This window comes from Egretta garzetta, unplaced genomic scaffold (genome assembly GCF_000687185.1).
Source record: "Egretta garzetta isolate BGI_Z169 unplaced genomic scaffold, ASM68718v1 scaffold182, whole genome shotgun sequence".
In the NCBI taxonomy this organism is placed as follows: domain Eukaryota; kingdom Metazoa; phylum Chordata; class Aves; order Pelecaniformes; family Ardeidae; genus Egretta; species Egretta garzetta.
In genome coordinates, this window is record NW_009258767.1 from 736,130 (window position 1) to 756,326 (window position 20,197).

At 40.0% G+C, this 20,197-nt stretch overlaps 2 protein-coding genes across 5 annotated transcripts in view; one reads left to right on the forward strand and one right to left on the reverse strand.

The window, feature by feature from the left end:
• The window catches only part of NRDE2 (NRDE-2, necessary for RNA interference, domain containing), a 33,977-nt gene extending 16,234 nt beyond the window's left edge, over positions 1-17,743 (forward strand). Inside the window, exons 7-15 of one of the 4 annotated variants that reach the window (XR_004841271.1) lie at positions 3,417-3,550; positions 5,587-5,707; positions 7,480-7,655; positions 8,366-8,752; positions 9,787-10,715; positions 12,920-13,058; positions 13,841-13,912; positions 14,575-15,180; positions 15,818-17,743. Coding sequence is in view for 3 of the 4 variants with exons in the window: in XM_009649343.2 (XP_009647638.1) it covers positions 3,417-3,550; positions 5,587-5,707; positions 7,480-7,655; positions 8,366-8,752; positions 9,787-10,715; positions 12,920-13,058; positions 13,841-13,912; positions 14,575-14,700 (2,084 nt within the window). In the remaining variant the exon portion in view is untranslated. Of the gene's footprint in view, positions 1-3,416; positions 3,551-5,586; positions 5,708-7,479; positions 7,656-8,365; positions 8,753-9,786; positions 10,716-12,919; positions 13,059-13,540; positions 13,803-13,840; positions 13,913-14,574 lie in introns of those variants that run through there. The other 3 variants (XM_009649343.2, XM_035889045.1, XM_035889046.1) reach the window with 3 other exon arrangements.
• Positions 17,744-17,995: 252 nt separating this feature from the next.
• The window catches only part of PSMC1 (proteasome 26S subunit, ATPase 1), an 8,949-nt gene continuing 6,747 nt past the window's right edge, over positions 17,996-20,197 (reverse strand). Inside the window, 2 exon segments of the mRNA XM_035889047.1 lie at positions 17,996-18,709; positions 19,580-19,734. Of these exon segments, the coding sequence (XP_035744940.1) occupies positions 18,575-18,709; positions 19,580-19,734 (290 nt within the window). The 3' untranslated portion in view covers positions 17,996-18,574.

Genomic DNA, 20,197 nt, shown 5'->3' on the forward strand with positions numbered 1-20,197 from the left:
GAAGAGTACATCCATCTAGGCCATGAACCGCCAGCTCATCCAGGAGAATGCTATGGGAGACTGTGTTGAAGGCTTTGCTGAAGTCCAGGTGTACAACATCCCCAGCCTTTCCCTCATCTACCAGCGGGTCACCTGGTCATAGAAGGAAATCAGGCAAGACCTGCCTTTCATGAACACATGCTGGCTGGGCCTGATCCCCTGATTGTCCTCCATGTGTCTGGTGAGCACACTCAAGATGAACCTCTCCATAATCTTCCCCGATACTGAGGTCAGGCTGACAGGTCTGTAGTTCCCTGGATCCTCATTCTGGCCCTTCTTGAAGGCAGGCATCACATTTGCCAACCTCCAGTCATCTGGGACCTCCCCTGTTATCCAGGACTGCTGATAAATGATAGAGAGTGGCTTGGCAAGCTCCTCTGCCAGCTCCTTCAGCACTCTTGGGTCATCCGGCCTCATAGACTTGTGTATGTCCAGGTGGCATAGCAGGTCAAAGACTGCTTCCTCCTGGATTATGGGGGGTTTATTCCACTCACTGTTCCCATCTTCCATCTTGGGAGGCTGGGTACCCTGGGGATAACTCGTTGGGCCATTAAAGACCGAGGCAAAGAAGGTGTTGAGTATCTCAGCCTTTTCCTCGTCTTTAGTGGCAGTGTTCCCCTTGCACCCACTAGTGGATGGGGGTTCTTCCTGGCTCTCTTTTTTCTGAGATGCTGGGTTACAAATTAGTTTCAGGTGTTCAGATCTCTTATGATCTTTGGCTGATTTATCTTGGATCAAGCACTGGAAAAAAGTGCTGTAAAGGAAAAATCCTGTACTGGCAGGTGGATATTGTACTGCCTGATAGCTTCTAATTGCTTCTACTGTCTCTGATTTCCAACACTTCAGTCACTTTGTACACTAACCACAATGAATGATTCTTGGGACAAATGTTTTATTCAGCATCTATTTTTTCAAACAGGAAGGTTTTTCTTTCATTTTGTCAACAATGTTCTGTGCAGGGAAACAAACAGTATTTAATGAATCAAATGCTATGAGTGATTTGGTTTTTTAATGGAGTTCGTTTAGTTAACTATGTTAGACTGATTGACATTTTTCAAAATACTTGTTTGCTGGCAATATCTATAGATAGGTTAAAATGAAAATGAACTCAACTTTATTTGTGTTTCTGTTCCACTCTTAATGTCTTGTTGTTCTGTATTAAGACTACAGTGATTTGTTTATGAACACTGTTGAGGGTTTGGGGTTTTGGTTTGGGGTTTGTTTCCCCTGCCCCCTTTGGAATTAAAATAATAGGAGTGGAGAAATTTCCAGTAGGGAGACTTCTTGATCTGAAACTTTTTTTAGGGACTCCACTATCTAAGTCTTGGGCTGAATTTGAACTGTCAGTGTACTTACTGGGAAGATTACCAAGTTATTCATTAACATAAATATACAAAGAGTTTCACAAATTAATTATGAGGTGAGTAGCAGTGTACATGTATGGTAGGCTTGTATCTTCAACCTTTGACCTTTGCTGATGACAAAGTGTAAAGAGTTTAGTTTAAATAGTGGTGGACTATGCCATCTAGTGTTCAATTCGGTACGCAACTATCTGCTTGGAAACGGGTGTTTTTTTAAAAACATGACATTTAAGAAAGCAGGTAAAAATTAATTTCAATTTATAGATCAGTTTCAACTTAAACTGAGATAACAATTTGTAATATTTAAAATTTACTAGGAACTGTTAATATAAATCAGATAAAGGTAACCATCCTCAAATTTTGCTGTAGAAAAGGAATCCTTTTTTTCAAATTATACCTACTGGTTGGGGAGAAACATCCTTATCTTCTAGGTCAATTCAGCTGCAGAAGTGTCTTAGCATCGTGGACTGAATTATGTATGTGTTCATGCTGTTTTCAGCTTTTGCCACAAAGCAAATGCTGATGTTTGCATTTCTTCAAGTATCTTTTTCATTTTTATCATGCAGAAAACTTATGCTATGATTTATTTTTGGCTCCAGTTTGGCAGTAAGTCCTGATGAGATATTCTCTACATTCAGAGTATTTTAATTGAAGCTCATCTGTTTGAAGCTGAGAAACTAGGAAAGGACAGCTTCTTCAGTGTCAGTTGGACATAGTGCCTAAATTGGTTAAAATATTTTGGAAGATTCTGTTACGTACTTAAATGTACTTTTTGTTGTTTCAATATCTTCAGAAGTCTCAGAGTCTTTATTATCAGAAACAAGCATTGACTTTGCAGGAAAACCAGATGAAATGCTTAGTTTGTGTATTACTAGCTGAATTCAAATTTTTATGAGCACACATCTGACATAAATCTAAATACAGGTAAAAGGAGTAACTCACTTGCCACTTCTTAGTATTAAAAAATAAGATGATCATTAAAAGCAGTTGGTGCTAACCCATGTTGTTACATGTGTGTATCTAGACACTTAAATATTTTGTTTAAAACCTTCCAAAGCCAATGTGTTTAGTGAAGAAACAATAGTTTTTGAAGAACTGTTTTTAAAACTATCAATTAATTATTTAAGTCTTGAGTAATGGGGACTGGGGTTTTTTGCAAGCCAGTTAAGATTATAATTTAAAGCGATTTGGTTTTTGAACCTCCACTGTTTTGTTAAAGACTCGAGCGTAATTTGGAGTGATGGAATATCTCTGAAATGTCCTTGAACTGCCTATTACTAGAGGTGTTTATAATACCTGTTATTTCTCCAGCTCTTGCATTTAAGACTCCTGTTGCAAATGTATGAATAGCAAAACTGGAGCTTTGCTTAGTTTTTTTTAAGCTGAGACTTGAGGCTTAGTGTGTAGTAGGGATATGGCAGCGATTACAGAAATAATTTGTTGACAAGTGACAGATAGGACTCTTCTCTACTTTCAAGCAGTAATACTTTGTCCTAAAGACTAGACTTCTCTTAACTGAGTTCTTATGTAAAGGAAAAGAAAATGGGAATGACAGTTGGAATGAAAATGGTATATTACCAACATACTGCCAATGTTACTATCTCATGCAAAAATGAGGGAAAAGGATTTTTGTTGTAATTGCTTACTGTGGGAATTGTAATAATACCCAGCATCTTCAAAGAGGGCTATGACCCACTCTGACAGATGTTGGATAAACTGAATTGGGACCATTGTGTGTAACTTTTATTTATCAATAAGGACAGTGCATGTATGGTATGAATATAAAGTCATCTCTTTGGTGCATTTAAAGTGGGAAGTCTTAAAGTTAATTAAACTACCAACAATTTTGACATGCATTATGCTAGTTACTCCCTGTGTTTTGGATTTTGATACTTTCCAAAACAATTATGCTTTACAGCACTTCATGTATATCTTTTGTATATTTGTGGGCTGTAATAAAATACTTGCAACAAAATTTATTTGAAATACTAAAACTTTATCTTCTTTACTTTACAGCTATATTTATTCAGCAGTGCCACTTTCTGAGACAGGCTGGCCATTCTGAGAAAGCAGTGTCTTTGTTTCAGGCTCTGATTGACTTCACCTTCTTTAAACCTGACAGTGTAAAAGATCTGCCAACAAGGGGACAGGTAGCAATTTCCATTTAAATGGGTGTATGTCCTTGTGCATTACAGAGATTGCTGTTACAGAACAATGTTAATGAATTTTTAAGGACATAGGGAAACATTTTGAATCACAACTTACTTTGTGGTCCTTCAAGGTGATGCTTGCATTGGAAAAATGCTTGTGGGTCCGCTTGAACTATGTGCCAAATGGCTGCTTCTACTGTATATAATGGAAGTGTGATGACCAGTCATTTCATGTCGTCTTGTTTACTGATTAAAGATGGGGAAAAAATGAGCTCTCTGACCAATGTCTGTGTCTAGTTAGCACTTCCCTGCTTCTTTTCCCTAAAACTTCTGTTGTTCTACTACTGTTGATGGAGAAAGCTGATAGGATCTATAATCTCTTTCTGTTCTAGACAGTTCTTGCAAACATTTCTTAGGTTCTCTGTTACCTGTTGTTTTCAGTAATTGTTTGATGGCTACATTAGGAATATCTTCAAGCTTTAAAGTATCTTCTGTTTGAGAATCCATGAGATTCCATTGAGCTTATTCTGTTAAAGTACTAAATCACTCTTGTTTTGCCCAGGAGAATGTTGGGCGCACACCCCAATATAATCAGTAAGTTAATATTTAGAGGGGGCTGTTGCCAGTGTAGCATCATCCCACTGAACTGTCAGGAGCTGCTTCCTTTTTAATGGGTGGTAGGGAGGGCCACCAGTTAGGCAGCTGGGCTACTGTAGAGGACAGAAATTGAATTTCCTTCTATTACCTCACCTTCTTCCCCAGCAGCTATTACTGAGACTCCATTTTTTGCTCTCTAGGTTAATGCTGTTACTCACCAATGGACCAGTCTTGTAGTTTAAATAATAGTGGTGTCCTCTTAAAGAGCTAGAAGTTTAGAGTTCAATCATAATTATCATGGAGGATGGGAGTTTTAGTACAGTTACACAGATAAAGCTTAAGTTATATTTCCAGTCATCTGAAAAACTACAAGGTTATCTGTAGTGTTTAAAATCTCTTAAGAAAACGGGATGGAAAGGAACCTCAATTTAAAAGGACAGTGTTTAGGTTGGAAAGTGCAGTTCTTGAAAATAGGAAAATGCCAAATTTACAGCTGATTGCACATTCTGCCCTCTTACAGAAGTGTTATGACTCAATCTTGAATTACTTGTTTCCGTACTGTTTTCACAGTTCACTTTCTCACTTGGAGCAAAGAATAAATCCATGAGGAACAGAATTAGATTTTGCAGTTGCTGTAAGCCCTGCATTTTCTGATATCTTGATGCTTGATTTTTCTTAGAGTAAATGTTATTGTTAATATCTGTATAAACAGTCACATCTCAATGTCCAAGCCAAGATCTGATACACGGCAGAAGCACATAATAGGAGAGAGATGGTCATTAGAGCTAAGTATACAAAAAGCAGGGGGTGAATTGATCAATCTAAAGATGACGGATTGCATACAGGCAGTGACAAAGTCAAGACTAGACCCCTGGACTTCTGATTCACTGGAAAGTGTCCTGAAGTTTTTGATCACCCTGAAACCTGAGAGATGAAAGGTCTTACTGATCTTGTCCTCTTGTCCTGAATCCAGTCATATTTATGTCCAACTGTAACATTTTGATTTGACATAGGTGTATGATTGTCTGAATGACCATTCCATTAGCCAAATTCTTCGTGGTCCCATGGAAGATAAGGAAGAGGGAAGGTTTGGTTTCTGAAAGCCACATCTTGGGGACCTTGGGCCCTTATCCTTGAAGAATCTGTAATGGGACACTTGGCACAGAAGTATTTTGCTATCTTTAAAGCCCAATACCTTTTTAAAACAATCTATATGTTCATGAGAGGAGCTGATGACATGGCTGCCTTGCCACAAGCATAATTGAAGTACTCAGTTGTTCATGCTGCTTCTTAAGCAGCATCTAACAAAATCAGAAATTGCACCCAGATAAGTGATTGTAGGGTCTGGAAAAACTAAGTTGACCCAGGTAGTGTCTGTACAAGAGCAAAAATGATTTTTCTATATGTTTTGTTTTGGTTCTGTTTGCCCAAAACAACAGGTGGAATTCTTTGAACCCTTTTGGGATAGTGGAGAACCACGAATTGGAGAAAAAGGAGCAAGAGGCTGGAAAGCATGGATGCACCAACAAGAAAAGGGTGGCTGGATTGCTCTTAAGACTGGTATGCCTATGACAATATGTGTAGTTGTATGTCCATGTGTTCTTCTAAACATTTTGATTAGAATGATACAAGCTGTTTCTTCTCACGTTTTTGCCTACAAGATTTAAAAAATATTTACCAAGGTTAAGATACTTCACAGAGAATGGCATGTATTGAGTGTTCCGTGTACGATACTGTTTATGGAATGTTGTTCTTCCTAGGGATGAGAATTAAGGGAGAGGATGACATATCCTCCATTCTGTGCTGAAAAGGCTAAAGGTGTGAGTACTTGGTTGAGACCCATGCCCACCTAAAGTGAAAGGAAGCTACTTCCCTTAAGACCCTGTCAACATATTGGTAGACCAGGTGGGATTATATTAGACGATAGTTGCTTCATGGATTTTTAGCTTAATGATTCTATTTCTAGAATCAGATTTCAGTTTCTTACAGCGAATATATAGTAGAAATAGGAGGAAAACCTTTCCATTCTCTTTGTGATGCAGAAAACGAAGGATTTGGTCTTAACTTGGCACTTCTGGTCTACAGTGCTTCCCTTAATGTCAAGGACTAATTCTAAAACAGATACATCTTGAAGGGAAGCAGGGGCTGGAATGTGACTGGCCAAAGATGAGCTGTCTCTGCCTTTGCTGCTCCTGCTGCTGTAGCAACTAGTGAAGCAAGTTTGCCTCTGCTTTTAATAAACAAAGGAACTGAAAAATAATCCCACGCTTCCGTTATCACTGGACTAAGATGGAATTTCCTTGCCCCTTAACTGAGGTCAGCAGTTCCACTGTGGATGGCTATAGACATTTTGCCCACAAATTGAGAAGACTCAGTACATACTGAGAAGAGGACCGCTGCCAGTCTTGGGCAGGTCTGGCATATATGTAGAAGTCTTTCTACCACCTGTTTGTTTTACCTGAAATTTAAGAACTGGGAATGAGAGTGTTTCACCTAGTTAATGGCAAATGTCAGGATCAAGAATCTGGAGGTGGCATAGAAGTGGACTGATTTTTGTACATAGAAAAAAGTGCAGCTAACCATAAATCTTGAGGACCTTTTTTTTCTCAACAAGAAAGAAAAAAGTATTTGAAAAATCTCTATAAGCTTTCCCTTAGCCTACAGCTGCTCATCAGTTTCAGCACAGAATTAATATATTGCTGTCACAGGAAAAATATGCTAATTGTATCTCATAGTCCAGAAAGATCACCCTAAAAGTGGGATGTGGTTAAGCACTTCTTTTGTGTGTGTTTAACTACATTGGTTGTTTCAACTACACATTAATTAAAATGTTGAAAATACCAGCTATTTTAAAGCAACATTGCCAAGTTGTTTTGCGATGTTTAATGTATTACTTTTTACTTACAGTGGTTTTCTCAAAATGTTTTACGCATGTGAGTATTCATAGAGCACATTTGAGACTGTATGCCCAGGTATAAAGTGAAGAATCTAAGATGCACAAAAAGATGACTGACTCTTGGCTGTTGCTTGCAAACTGCTGTTGATAAAAGTAGTCCACAACCTGTCAGTGTTTTCTTTTCTCCTCTCTGAGAAAGTTTGAATGCTGACACTGATTCACTAGTTCAAAAAGTTTGGAAACCTCTTACTGTTACAGAGTTGGTGTCAAAACCCAGAATTGTGATGTGGAAATTTTCAGATTATTTTTTTATTATTAACGCTGTGTTTCTTTACATTTTTAAAGTAGCTAAATTGTATGTCAGGTCTGGCCTTGGATTTGGTGAATTAATTTTCCTTTAATAATTTTGTGTGTGTGTGTCTTTATTTGGTTTTAGATGATGATGATGATGAAGAGATAGATGAAGATCAAGAAATAAAGGATAAAACTCTCCCCAAGTGGCATATTTGGTTGGATATTGAATATTCTCGTGAAGCAAGGCACTGGTTACCTTGGAGGCCAGACAAAATGAAAAAGGAAGCTGAAGAAGATTGTGAAGATCCAGAAAGACAGGTCACTGTGATATAATAAAACAAGGGGAGATGATAAGACGAATTATCCTTTCATTGGAATTCATTGCCAAAGGGTATTCCAGAGGAGTAATCTTTTCCTTTGTTTGGAAAAAATTATTTTCTTTGTTTGGAATTCAAAATTTACCTGAGGTTTTGTGCTGAGACTTCTGAAATTCATGGGAAGCTCATGGTAAACTTTGGAAAGGGCTGTAGGCAAATAGTATGTCTCTGCTGTTCTGCGATTTCCCTCATCTGTATGCGGAAGTGTCATAGAAATCTGTGTTTAAGATAAAATACGCATTAAATAAACAAAGGTTTCATTGCCTTCAAGTCAGATGGTTGGATTTTTGGGTTTATTTTTTTTCTTCTTGGGAGATGGGTCAAGTCAGACATTGATTTTCCAAATAAAAATATGTTAAATGGCCTAAGCAATATCATCTTTCACACCTTCATTGTATTAATTTTTTTGTGGAGGTCTTTGATAATCAATGGCAAAGAAATCTCATGACAGCAAATTTACAGTCTGACTGGAAGAACACATTGCTTGTTTAACTTGTCTGTTTTTAATTTGGATGATATCTGTTACCATTTAATAGTAATTATAAATCTTTATTGATTTGAAGAGGTTCTTTAATTACATAAATTAAAGGTTTGCTAATTTTACTTGATAGCGTAAATTTATGGAGTTTGTTTTAATTTGGATTTTTTTAGGTGTTATTTGATGATCTTGGACCATCTTTAATCCAGATTTCTAATCCAGATCTTCAGCGTCAGCTCCTGTACTCATTCTTGCAATTCCTGGGAGTTCCATGTACAAGTAAACTCTTTCCTTCCAACCTCTATATTGCCATGGATGAAAATAACATCTTTGACAGTGTGCTTTCTGATGAAAAGCCACTGACTTCTGTTGATTTTCCGCTTTGTGGATTCAACAGTATTGGTCATATGGACACGATGCTACGAGGAAGACATCACATAGGCCACTATAAAGAAGGAGAGGAGTTCATACAGAATGTTTTTCATGTTCTATTCCTGCTATTTTCAGGAAAGGAAAAATCTAACCTGTCCTTTTGTTGGTTGCAGTATGAAATATCTAAGGTAATGAGGAGTCTGCATATAATCACTTTTGTGATGTGTGGCTTTCTTGTGTATTAATGTTTATATTAATTTAAAATAAATATTGATGAAAATGAAGTCTTGTAGAACTAAGTATTCAAATCAGAAAATGCCAGTTAAGATTGCAATGGGGGTTAAAAAAAACCAGACCCAAACCCTTTTCTTTGGTACATGTTACACAGTGGCATACATGTAACAAAATATTTTTTGCAGTTTTGAATAAATGTTATACGATACATTGTATGCTAGATGGGAATGGATGCAAGGGATATTTTACAAAGCAAATTAAGTCAGCCAAGTACTTCTACCAAACTGTTGTACTAAGTACATAATCGCCAATGCCGTGAGAAGAGCACCTTATCAAGAAACTTAACTACTTCATATGCAAGTTACATCTGTGGTGTTTTGGAAGGAAATAACACCTTATCACTTGAATTCATTTAAGTAAACTGCTCTACTAGATGTCCACAGAAGGGATGAGTGTCTGGGTTCTCTTCCTAATGCTTCAGAAAGCTTAGTATTGTGTTTCCGTATGGAGAAGTTCCCTGTCTCTTACCCAAACACAACCTGACCAGAAGATCTCCTGTAATCTTCCCATCCAATCTCCAGATTTGTCTGTCAGCACATTCCCCGCTGAAAAGCTACTTGGAGGTTTAATTGTGCTAGTCATAAGCTGTATCTGGCCAGACAGGATCATTTATTTTCCTTTTTTCAACCATTACAGGTTAGCAGCTCTTTATTTAAGCAGTTGGCATTTTGAAAGAGTGAAATTTGATATTACTTGGTGGTAGTGGCAGGAGTAAGGATGTGTAATTTGGCTATGTTGGAGGGAGCTGACAACAGGCAGTTGTGACAACATGCAGTACTCAGTAGCAACAGATCTGGCTGGTGGTGAAACATGGAACAATATGAAAACCAACACAGTAACGAAATTAAATTCTGTGAGCTTTTTTTTTTTTTTTTTGACTTTCTTCTCCCACCCCTCTCAAAATCTGTTCTGCTATTGTCCCCTGCAGGTAGTCCAGTGTCTCCAAGTGAAAAACAAGAAGAAGCTGAAAGCACAAGGGAAAAAGAGTAAAAAGTTGGCCAAGAATCTCCTTAAAGAACCCGACAACCGAAACCACCTTTCTCTCTGGAAACTGTATGCCTACCTGGAATGGCTGCTTGGTAACATTGATGATGCCAGGAAGGTATTTGACACAGCTCTTTGCACGGCGGGGACAGGAGGATTGAAGAGTCCCCAGCTCTGCAGCCTCAGTCTGCTTTATGCTCAGCTGGAAGTGGAACTGCTAGAAAGTATAGAAGGAGCGGTTATGTCACGTGCTGTTCACATATTGACCAAATTGGCTGAAAGTGGACCATATGTGCCCTATAATGGACAGGTGTTACCTGTGAATGTCTTGAAAGCTCGTAAAACATATGAGCATGCACTACAAGATTATTTAAGTAAAACATCAGTTTCTAATCAGGATCAGGTCAGTGATGCGAATCAGCTGGTGAACTTGGTTGGCTGTTACGCGCTCTTCCAGTATTTGACTGTTGGGATTGATGCTGCAGTATTAATATACGCACAGACTTCAGAAAAACTTGAAGCTGCTGGTCCACAGACATGTGAAAATACTGGAGAGAATGTTGGCATTCAGAATTTTCCCACTGCTCTTGAAGCTGTCACACTGCTGCATACAAATTTACTCAGATTCCACATGAAAATTAGTGTTTATCCTTTGAATCCTCTGCGAGAGGCACTAACGGAGGCTCTGAAACGGTATCCTAGCAACCTGCCTCTTTGGAGGTCATACATCCACATCCAAAGGAAGTCTCACTGTGCTAGCAAAGCACGAAGATTTTTTGATGGTGTCACAAGGTCTACTAACGCTTTAGAGCCATGGCTGTTTGCAATCCAAGCAGAGCAGATGAGAAAAAAACTCACTGAGAATGTCCAGAGGTAATATCTTGCAGCTCCTTATGATTATGCTTTTTTTGATCTGTCTAATCACTGAATAGGGGAGAGAAAATGTTACCATAGTTCTCATTTTGCAGATGAAGAAGCTGTAGCTAAGGAAGGTTACATGTTCAAGACTGAGCAGTGAGTCATTGGTAGAATCCTGAAAAGAATTAAAGACCTAGGTGATAGCCTCGCGTCCTTTCTGCTGGATCAGATTGTGTGTTGCTTTGTGTTTGATTACTTGCTATTGACATCAAGATGGTACACATTTCTTTAAGTAATTTTTAAATAACTAAGGGCCTGCTTAGATGACCAAGATAGACACTGTGAGCTTAGAAACCGCTGCATTCTAATACTACAGCAATAAGGAGCGTAATACAGAGCCACGCTGCAGTTTCTGACTGAGCTCGCTGCCCTACTTTACTCCTGGATCACAGAATACAGTTGTGGCAGATCTGTTTCCATAGTGAGTACTTGAGAGTTTAGTTTTCATATGGGGCTGTTGCTAGGTAGAAGAGGCTGGAAGTTTTCTGAATTTGCAGTGCGGTCTGGGCTCAGATTTTTTGCTCCTGAGAAAGGAGGAAAGGGTAGGAGGGTGGGGAATGAAGGTATGTGTTCATTCTTGAGGCTTAGTCTAACTGTTGTCTACCCGTTGCTCGGAGCTACGTATCTCTAATAACATTGGCAGCTTGGTTCATTGTGTCTGCACATAGCAACAGAGATTTCTAGGAAAGTGTTATCTGGAAGCTTTACATAGCTGTAAGCTTACAATATTCACACTTGATGAAATTACAGAATTATCAGTATACTTCAAAATGACGGTGTGTCCACTGCTTTCATTGTCACAGTCTGGCAACAGGCACACATACATGATAGTGACATTCCTGAGCTGTCGGTGTACGTCATGCTAAATTGTAATAAGAATTCTACAGCCACCGAATGTAAAGGAGGATTGTAATTTGATTTACTGTTAATTACTGACTAACACTATGATAGTTTTTCATTATTGTTACTGGAAACTGATGTTAAAATTCCAGAATGATGATTTTCCCTGTGACATTTATTTCCTTTCCATATTGTTCTCTGCTAGCATAGCCTTTCCTATAGGTTCTATTTGTATAGGGACAAGTTGGATGTTGCAAGAGGAGAGCTAAATGGCCTATCAGTCATACATAAAACTAACGTTTTATGATGTGACAGACTAAGAAAATGTCTGTTCTATGTGTGACTATTTCCTATTCTATTTTGTATTTCTGTTTGTTTAAGTGGATGGAATTCATTTAAAGAAATCAATCTGAAGGGTAAAACAGTGTGAGGTACAATGCTTCAAATGTCTGACTCCATGCAGAGTAGATTACATCATTTTCCCTCATGGCAAAGGTTAAGATGAGAGGAAACATGACCTCAAAGACCCTTGAAAGAAGAGGCAAGTTAGGAGCGAGTGTTGAGGGTGAGTGGAACAAGCTGGCAGGCTAAGAGAATGCACACAGACAGAAGTGATGTTGCCATGAGTGCTCCAGGCTGTTTCTTCAAGCTCAAGCGTCAAAAATAAGCCAGGCTGTATCAGCTGTAGATGGAAATCAGTGCTTCAGCGAAAAATATGTACCTGCTTTTGTGTTATGCCTGGAACTTAGGGAATTTGAATCTCTGGTTGAAAAAGAAAATTATTGTAATCACAGTTGAGATCCAGAGCTGTAATCTAGGCCTTGATCCAAGACTGGTGTATGGTCTTACAAAGGTGATGGGTAAATTTGAACAGGCTTGCCTGGGCACCAGAAGAAGGCTTGCTGACCTAGACTTGAATTTGGTTTGAGCTGCTATGCCAAACTTGGAATGATAAACAATCTTGAGTGAAGACCAAGATAAGTGTGTTAAGATTGTATGATAGTGAATTTTTGTATTCCAACAGGAATGATCTCCAGCTGGGCAGGGTTAATTTTTCAACATGCTAAAAGAATTTTCGCAAAAATACCTCATTTATCTTTTTTTAACTGATTTTTCCTATTTAGAAATGTGTTGACTGGGTTAACAAGTGCTAAAAATCTGGTTTATAACATTCAGAGTTTGTAGCATGAAATGCAAAAACCTGGCTAGATACAGTGCTGTGTGAACAGAGACAGTGCATTGACCTTTCCCCTCTCTTACCTGGATGTGGTCTTTTAGCTTGGGTTTAAGGGATTGTGGTTTTTCTTCCTCTGTTTCAGGGCAGATGTTGGTGAAATACATTCTACCATTCCTGAAACTGGGTTAACAAATCGGATTGTAGCTCTGTTTGAACACGCAGTTCAGAGTGAAAGTGGTACCCATTGTCCACTGCTGTGGAGAATGTATTTGAACTTTCTGGTAAGAAGAGGAGTATCATTTTGGTTTGGTTTGGGATTTTTAACATATTTGGAATTCCTCATGAACTGTATAAAACTAGTACTGTATACTACAGTACTGTATAAAACCAGGAATACTAAGTGCTGCCATACCTATATGATCTGCAAGGTGAATTCTAATGCTCCTTATTGGGAAGCTAGCAGTATTAAAGAAAATGTAATTCATGTGGTTTAGGAGTAGTAATAACTTCAGACAGCGTAGTTTTAACGTAGATGCAGGCAAGTTACCGTGGCTGCCATCTTACATAGATAAAAAAATGCCATAAGATGTCAATAGATGGATTCCACCCACTCTTTCTTACAGTATAAAGGTAAGTGGGCAAGGGAGCAAAATCTAAGGAAAGAGTAAGCAAATAGTAGGGACTTTATGTTTTAGACTTAAGGTTCTGTACAGAAATTGATATTTCAGTCAAATCTAGATCCCAATTTTATATAACTTCACAGAATCACAGAATGGTTGAGGTTGGAAGCAACTTCTGGAGGTCATCTAGTCCAACTCTCCTGCTCAAGCAGAGCCACCTAGCGCCAGTTGTCCAAGACATCTCTTCGATTACATTGAGGAGCGTAACCAGTGTCACCAGTGTAACCTGTCATATTGCATGGCTACCACAATAGATAGTAATAAGGATTCCTCAGTAGAAAAACATTGAGCTCTTCAGCAGTAATTTCTTTGTCTCAGTGATAATTGTGTTTATTATTTCAGCTATTACTGCACTGAAGTGTGAACTTCTTTTTCTCACACAGGCTTCATTAGGAAAAAAAGAAAAAAGTAAAGGATTGTTTTATAAAGCCCTTCAAAACTGTCCTTGGGCAAAGGTAAGCAGAGAAAAAATACAGACCTGTTATCCTACTCTAATTTTTGCAGTTCTGTATTTGAACAAAAAGCAGTTGGGCTTTAGTAGTTGTTGTAATGAGTTACATGCAAATGAAAGGAGAAATTTCAGAAGGAGAAGTACTGTAAGATGTTCTGCAAAGAAGAGATGCATCTGAAATGGAAACAAACCGTGGTCAGTGCTGTTTGTGTTTCAGAACAGAAAGGATGTGCTGCATGAGGCAAGGAGATAATTCCTCTCTGTGGGATCTAGAAGTGATTGTCTTTCAGATTGTGTTTTATCATGAGAATGATAGTAGCAGAAATACATAGGCAACTAAAAATGTATTTAATTAGTAGTATAAGAAATTATTCAGGAACATCTGCACTAGGTCATGGCTGTCTATGCTACAAGTGCTCCAGCACCTCTTGAGCTACACTTTTTCTTCTTGAATAAAATAATTTAGTAAGAGTTGGAAAAGGCTTAACTAAACACCTACATTGCTGTCACTGTGGAAGTGCTGAGTCTGTTTGTATTATATTAAAGTAGTATGTGGTATTTCTTAGGTTCCTGCTACAGAGTTGTTTGCGTATCTACATGCTACTTCATACTGTTTCTTGCTATGATAGAAAGGTGGCACACAAAAGGTTCTCGTTGTCTTTCTAGGTACTCTATATGGATGCAGTAGAGTACTTCCCCGATCAACTGCAAGAGACAATTGATCTAATGACTGAAAAAGAATTGAGAGTGCGGGTACCTCTGGAAGAGCTGGATCTGCTATTGGAGGTTTAAAAGATGACTGTAGATGAGTGGAGAAGGTGCAGGAGTTAGTTCCAAAACTAACATTTAGACCTGTCTCTTCTCAAACAGGAACTCTGCTGGGACTTGGGTACTATGGACTACTTTTTTTTTTTTTTTTTTAAAGTTGTTTTTGTTTTGTTTTTTTAAGCTTTTATATAAATTGCTATCAAAATGGAGTTCCAGTAGCTGCAAGTACTCTGGAATCAAGTACTGCTTTTTGCCCACAAAAATGCATCCGTTTCTCTGAAGCATTGCTGGCTCCCACAGAAGGATACCCTCTTATAAATAGCCTCCTGTTGAACGCTGCCCACATTTCTTATTCTATTGTTTGAAATCACATTCCCTAGAGTTCAGCAGAGATCCAGTACATGCCAACTATGGTTTGGTGGGCAGCACAGGAAATAAACATCTGCCAGAATGGATGCTCCACTGTCCTCCAGTTGGCAGACTTCAGTGATTTCCTTCAGCTGGGTATGCATGCGCATGTATATATAATTGCCAAGTCAAACGGCCGTTAGTCTGTACATATACTGTTAGTAAAAGCTAAATCTCTGCTTGAGCAGGCACCTATTTTGGACTTGTATTTGTATGTTTTGACAGATGACCATTTTAATATGAATATTTATGAAAAATATACCTGAATGTTTGAAAATTCAAAAGTAATTATTTTTGATTTCTTAATTTAATAGAACTGAGTGTACTAAAACCAAAAATGTATCCATAATGCATCTCTAACCAGCTCACTTTTTAACAAGCTTTTGTAATTGATCTCTCACTTTTTGATTCAAATACAGGCAGTCGTCATAAGAAGTAGGGGTCTGGTCTGTATTTAATCCGCACCAAAGGAGGCAGAGTAGTCAAAACATGATTGTTTAATTAGTAGTTTCTACTCCAGGAGTCTTTAGGCAAGCTCCTAGAGAAGTAATATGGAATATGGTAACAATTTAAAGGTATAGTTATGGTACATACTTATTTTATAAGGCAGAATATGCTGAAATGGGTGAAAGACTGTTTAGCATCCCTACTCCTGAGATGCAAGTGCTCAGAAACTGGATCTTCATCTGTAAGGGAGGGTCCTGCAGCTGCTGAATACCCAAATCTGTTCCAGAGGTTTTTCAGGAGAAAACTATCACTAACAGCACTGAAAGGATCGGGGTCATCAGCAGGTGAGGGCCGATTGCACAGAAAACTCTGCCTGGACAAAGCCATACAACCTATGGTTCGGTTTTGCCTGTAGCACCACAATACAAGGTATAATATGTTGTAGTTCAGGCTGCACTTCATTTATTCCTTTCTAAAAGGAAATACTACGGGGAATATGCAGAATTTTAAATGACATTACAGCACTTCTTAAGAGCCTTATAATATTGCTATGGTTGCAGGTGATGCTGGTTTTGCTGTAAAAGTAATTGATTTGTCTTTGTAAAAAATACTCATTTTATTTTTAAAATCCATGCTGCTTTCTGAAATGGCGGAGCTCCTGAACTGGGGGTAGGAGTTAACTCTGTGCACCGAACAGTAACATTGCAAATGGTGTGCACATGCGTGTGTTTTTGCTCTCCTGTCAGAGCAAAATCCATTTCCTCTAAAGCCGTGGAAGGGAGGCGGAGAGGGGGAAGCCTGATGGTGCTCCTGTGTGTGTCTCTCTTCAGAGTCATAGAATCACGGCACAGCCCCAGCAGGGAGGGACCCCCAGAGATCATCTGCTCCAGCCTTTTGTGGGGCAGGGAGCCTAAGTGGGATTATCCAGCAACCTGTCCAGTCTCCTCTTGAAAACCTCCCCCGAGGGCAGCAATGGCTCTTGTTCAGTCACCTTGCTCTTCCCTGCATCCCCTCCCCAGGCCCTTTCCTTTGCACAGCTCCTCCCTTTGCTCAGGGCAGTCGGAGGCTGCTCGCTTGCTGGAGCTCCTGGCCTAAATCTGGCCTGGTAATTTGGACCCCAGTAGCTTTTTCTGCCCTTAGAGGGAATATACTCGCTGTTCTCTCTCTCCTGGTCTTTACCTTTGTCTTGATCTCTGTGACTCAAGTTCAGGAAGCAGGGAGAAAGGGGCAGAAGTTAAATTCTGCTGCAAAAGGTTAAGAATTTAATTTTGAAGTACGTTTCTTTTTCAGTTCCTGTTGTGGCAGCCAGGGTACCAGCAGGCAGCTCGTGGTTTAGCTCAGCACATTGCAGCTTCCCTTCAGGCAGCTGAACCGACCTCGTGGTGGTTGGTGCTTCTAAGCCAGCGTTAACAGCCATGTCCCAGATGAAAAAAGCCCTGTTCGCCACACATGTCATAAAGCTCTTCAGCCCCTCGAGCGATGATGAGATCAACTGCCATGATGAGGAAGTGCTAAAAAATCACTGGCTTTTTGTGACCTTTCCAAGGAGACAGATCTCATAAGGTTTGTAAGAATGGGTAATAAAACTTGACTTGTTGTTTTTCTATCTCCAGCTGAAAAACAACTCTATTTTGGGGTTCCTGTCATCCAGATTAAATAAAAAGACTCCATTCATCTGTAGGGTTTGTTTTTAACAATGAACCACATAATTTTTACATAGAAAAACAACATCTCTTGGCCTTGCTGCTACCATTGTTGTTACAGCCCTGGCAGTTACCAAAGGGATTGCTCTGTGTTCAACTCCCAAATGTCTGTTATGGGCCAGCATTTGCTCCCACAGAAAGTTTCCAGAGCAAAGACTGCACGTTGCTTAACTGTGGTCTGTATATGGAACTCTAACAAATCTTAAAAAGCATACACACATTTGGTAATTAATTAATTACTCAGACCTTAACAAGTGCTTCACAGAAGTACACTACAGAGTACAGTATAGACATTGCTACAGCTTAGCAAAGTAGAAATGAAACCCCCTTGGGGGTGGAGGTGCAGGCAGTAGGTTTGTTTCACAGAAGGGCAAGGGTTGGAGGTCATCTAGTCCAACCCTCCTGCTAAAGCTGGTTCACCGAGAGCAGGTTGCAAAGGTCATCATCCAGGCAGCTTTTGAATATCTCCAGAGAAGGAGATGCCACAACCTCCCTGGACAGCCTGTGCCAGTGCTCCGTCACCCTCAAAGACATTTTTCTGCATGTTCAACTGAAACCTCTTACGCTTCTGTTTATGCCCATTGCCCCTTGTCCTGTCGCTGGGCACCACTGAGAAGAGTCTGGCTCCGTCCTCATGGCATCCTCCCTTAAGAAAGAAATTTTATGTGTTGATGAGATCCCCTCTCAATCTTTTCTTCAGGCTAAACAAGCCTAACTCTCTCAGCCTTTCCTCACAGGGGAGCTGCTCCCGTCCCCTCATCATCTTTGTAGCCCTCCTCTGGACTCTCTCTAGGAGTTCCTCATCTTTCTTGAACCAGGGAGCCCAGAACTGGATTCAATATTCTAGGTTTGGAGGGGAAGAATTCACTTTAAGATTATGCTGCAGAATGCCAAGCCTCTGTCATGTAGTTTGAATGTCTCACTGCATGTTTGCAGCATGGCAAACCATGCCTTAACACCACGTACCACGTGCCTTGGGCAGCGCCAGGCTGCAGGAGCTCCTCACCTGGAGTAAAGAAAGCATGTGTATGCAACAAACTGTCACCCTCTTGGGAGAAACAGATTTATAAACTCTGTAATGTTCTGAGTTTTTTCTTGGAAAATAAAACCACCTACAGCAATAGACAGTGCCATGGAAGTAGCAGGTCACTGCCACCAAAGCAGTTCCATTCAAGTAAATGTTTTATTGGGAAATGAAGTGTTACACTGACTGAAAAACCACAACCCACCAGGATTTAACCTCCTCAAGAACGAAAATTAGCTAGGCTAGGGGCTTTCACACAAGACTTTTATCCCGGCCCTGGAAGGGGCTCCTGATTGTCCCCAGAGAGACAGATGACCTAAAGATACAGTCCCTCAGGGGTTCCCTCCTGCTTCTTATAGAGAACGTTCTCTTTAGACTTTTTAAAGTCTTCATTTGTTACTTTCATTCGCCGTTCCCTCAAAGCCATCAATCCAGCTTCTGTGCAAATCGCCTGCAAGAGAGAAAGCAAGAGTGAGTTACTCACTGTGCAACCCCCTCAAGCCCCAGCTCAGAAGATGGCAGCATCCTCACGCTGCTCCGACTGACTGCAGAAGTGAAGAGCGTTAAGAACGTAGATTTTTGTTAAGTGTGGTACTGCTCAGCAGTGCTGCAGCGGGTAAAACACTCTGGATGAAGCCAGCTGAGTACGTCCTCCTGTAGTGAGAGAAAGGCAGCTTCGCAGCACGAGCGCTTCCCTCCTGCAAGCAACAGATGCCTCCCGCTATCCTCCTGTAGTGAGAGAAAGGCAGCTTCCCTCCTGCAAGCAACAGATGCCTCCCGCTTGGGTAACAGTGGGCTGTGTCACCCTCCTGCAGGGAGGTGAGAAAGTAACAGCACACGCCGTTAAGCTCATCAGCATAGTCACTCTAGCATGGGCTCTATCTACTTCAGAAAAGCAGACATCATATGTCTGAAGCTTCCTAATCGGCAGTTGCATTTGTGTATCTGCTTGCAATGTAGTCTCTAAAAATACTTCCTATCCTGCACGGTCTTAAGCGATGTTGAAGCTACCTTCCATCTTTGTGCAAGATTCTGCATTCCCCTTCTAATATCCCGTTTGCCATTTTTAAAGTGTCACATTCTGACAACGCAGGTACATACTCTTATCAACACAAGCTACCTCATCATTATGATTTTGATAAATGCCCCGTTTGCAAAGCTGAGTACGTGGCGCTCATAAAAGACATTTTGAAGCCATCCAGCTGTGCCTCTGTGATGTAACCACAGGCAGGTTGAGAACAGTTTCAACAATGGTTTTCGATGCAGTAGAAGTGAGACTTGATCTGAGTTTTGAAGTACAGCAATGGTGATGTACACTGACCTTAATGTCTGCACCACTGAGATCATCTTTTGCCATAATCAGCTCATCCAACGTCACATCATCTGCCAACGTCATCCTGCTCGTGTGAATCTGAAAGATTCGTTTCTTGGTCTTTTCGTCGGGTAGAGGGAACTCTATTTTCCTATCGATACGACCTGCACAAAAGAGAAGTTCAGCCTCAGGGTTTTTGCATGCAGCTGCTGGAAGCAGAGCAGGCAGAAGGCTTCAAGGTGAGACTGCCAGTAACTGCTCCTTCCCCCACAATCGGTCACGTCTCGGAGCAGAAAGTGAGACCGGGCTGTTTGCAATGAACAGGCAGCTGCTGGAGCTGAGGGAGACCACGCTGCAGAAAAAGTCTGTGTCACTGCAGGTAAGAGACCAACCCGCCTGGGAAATGTGAAAAACTTTCTTTCTGTCACATGGAAATATTAAAAAAAGTGTCATAGCACCGCAAAGCGTTCATCAAATATTTACATTCTCGTAATAAATTCTATTCTACTCTGAGATTACATTTAGCTCTCAAGTTTAATTTTGTGCCACATACACACGTACGCACACACAAAATAAATAGCTCTGGCAACTTGAGGAACTCTTCCTCCCTATATAACCAGCCCCCAG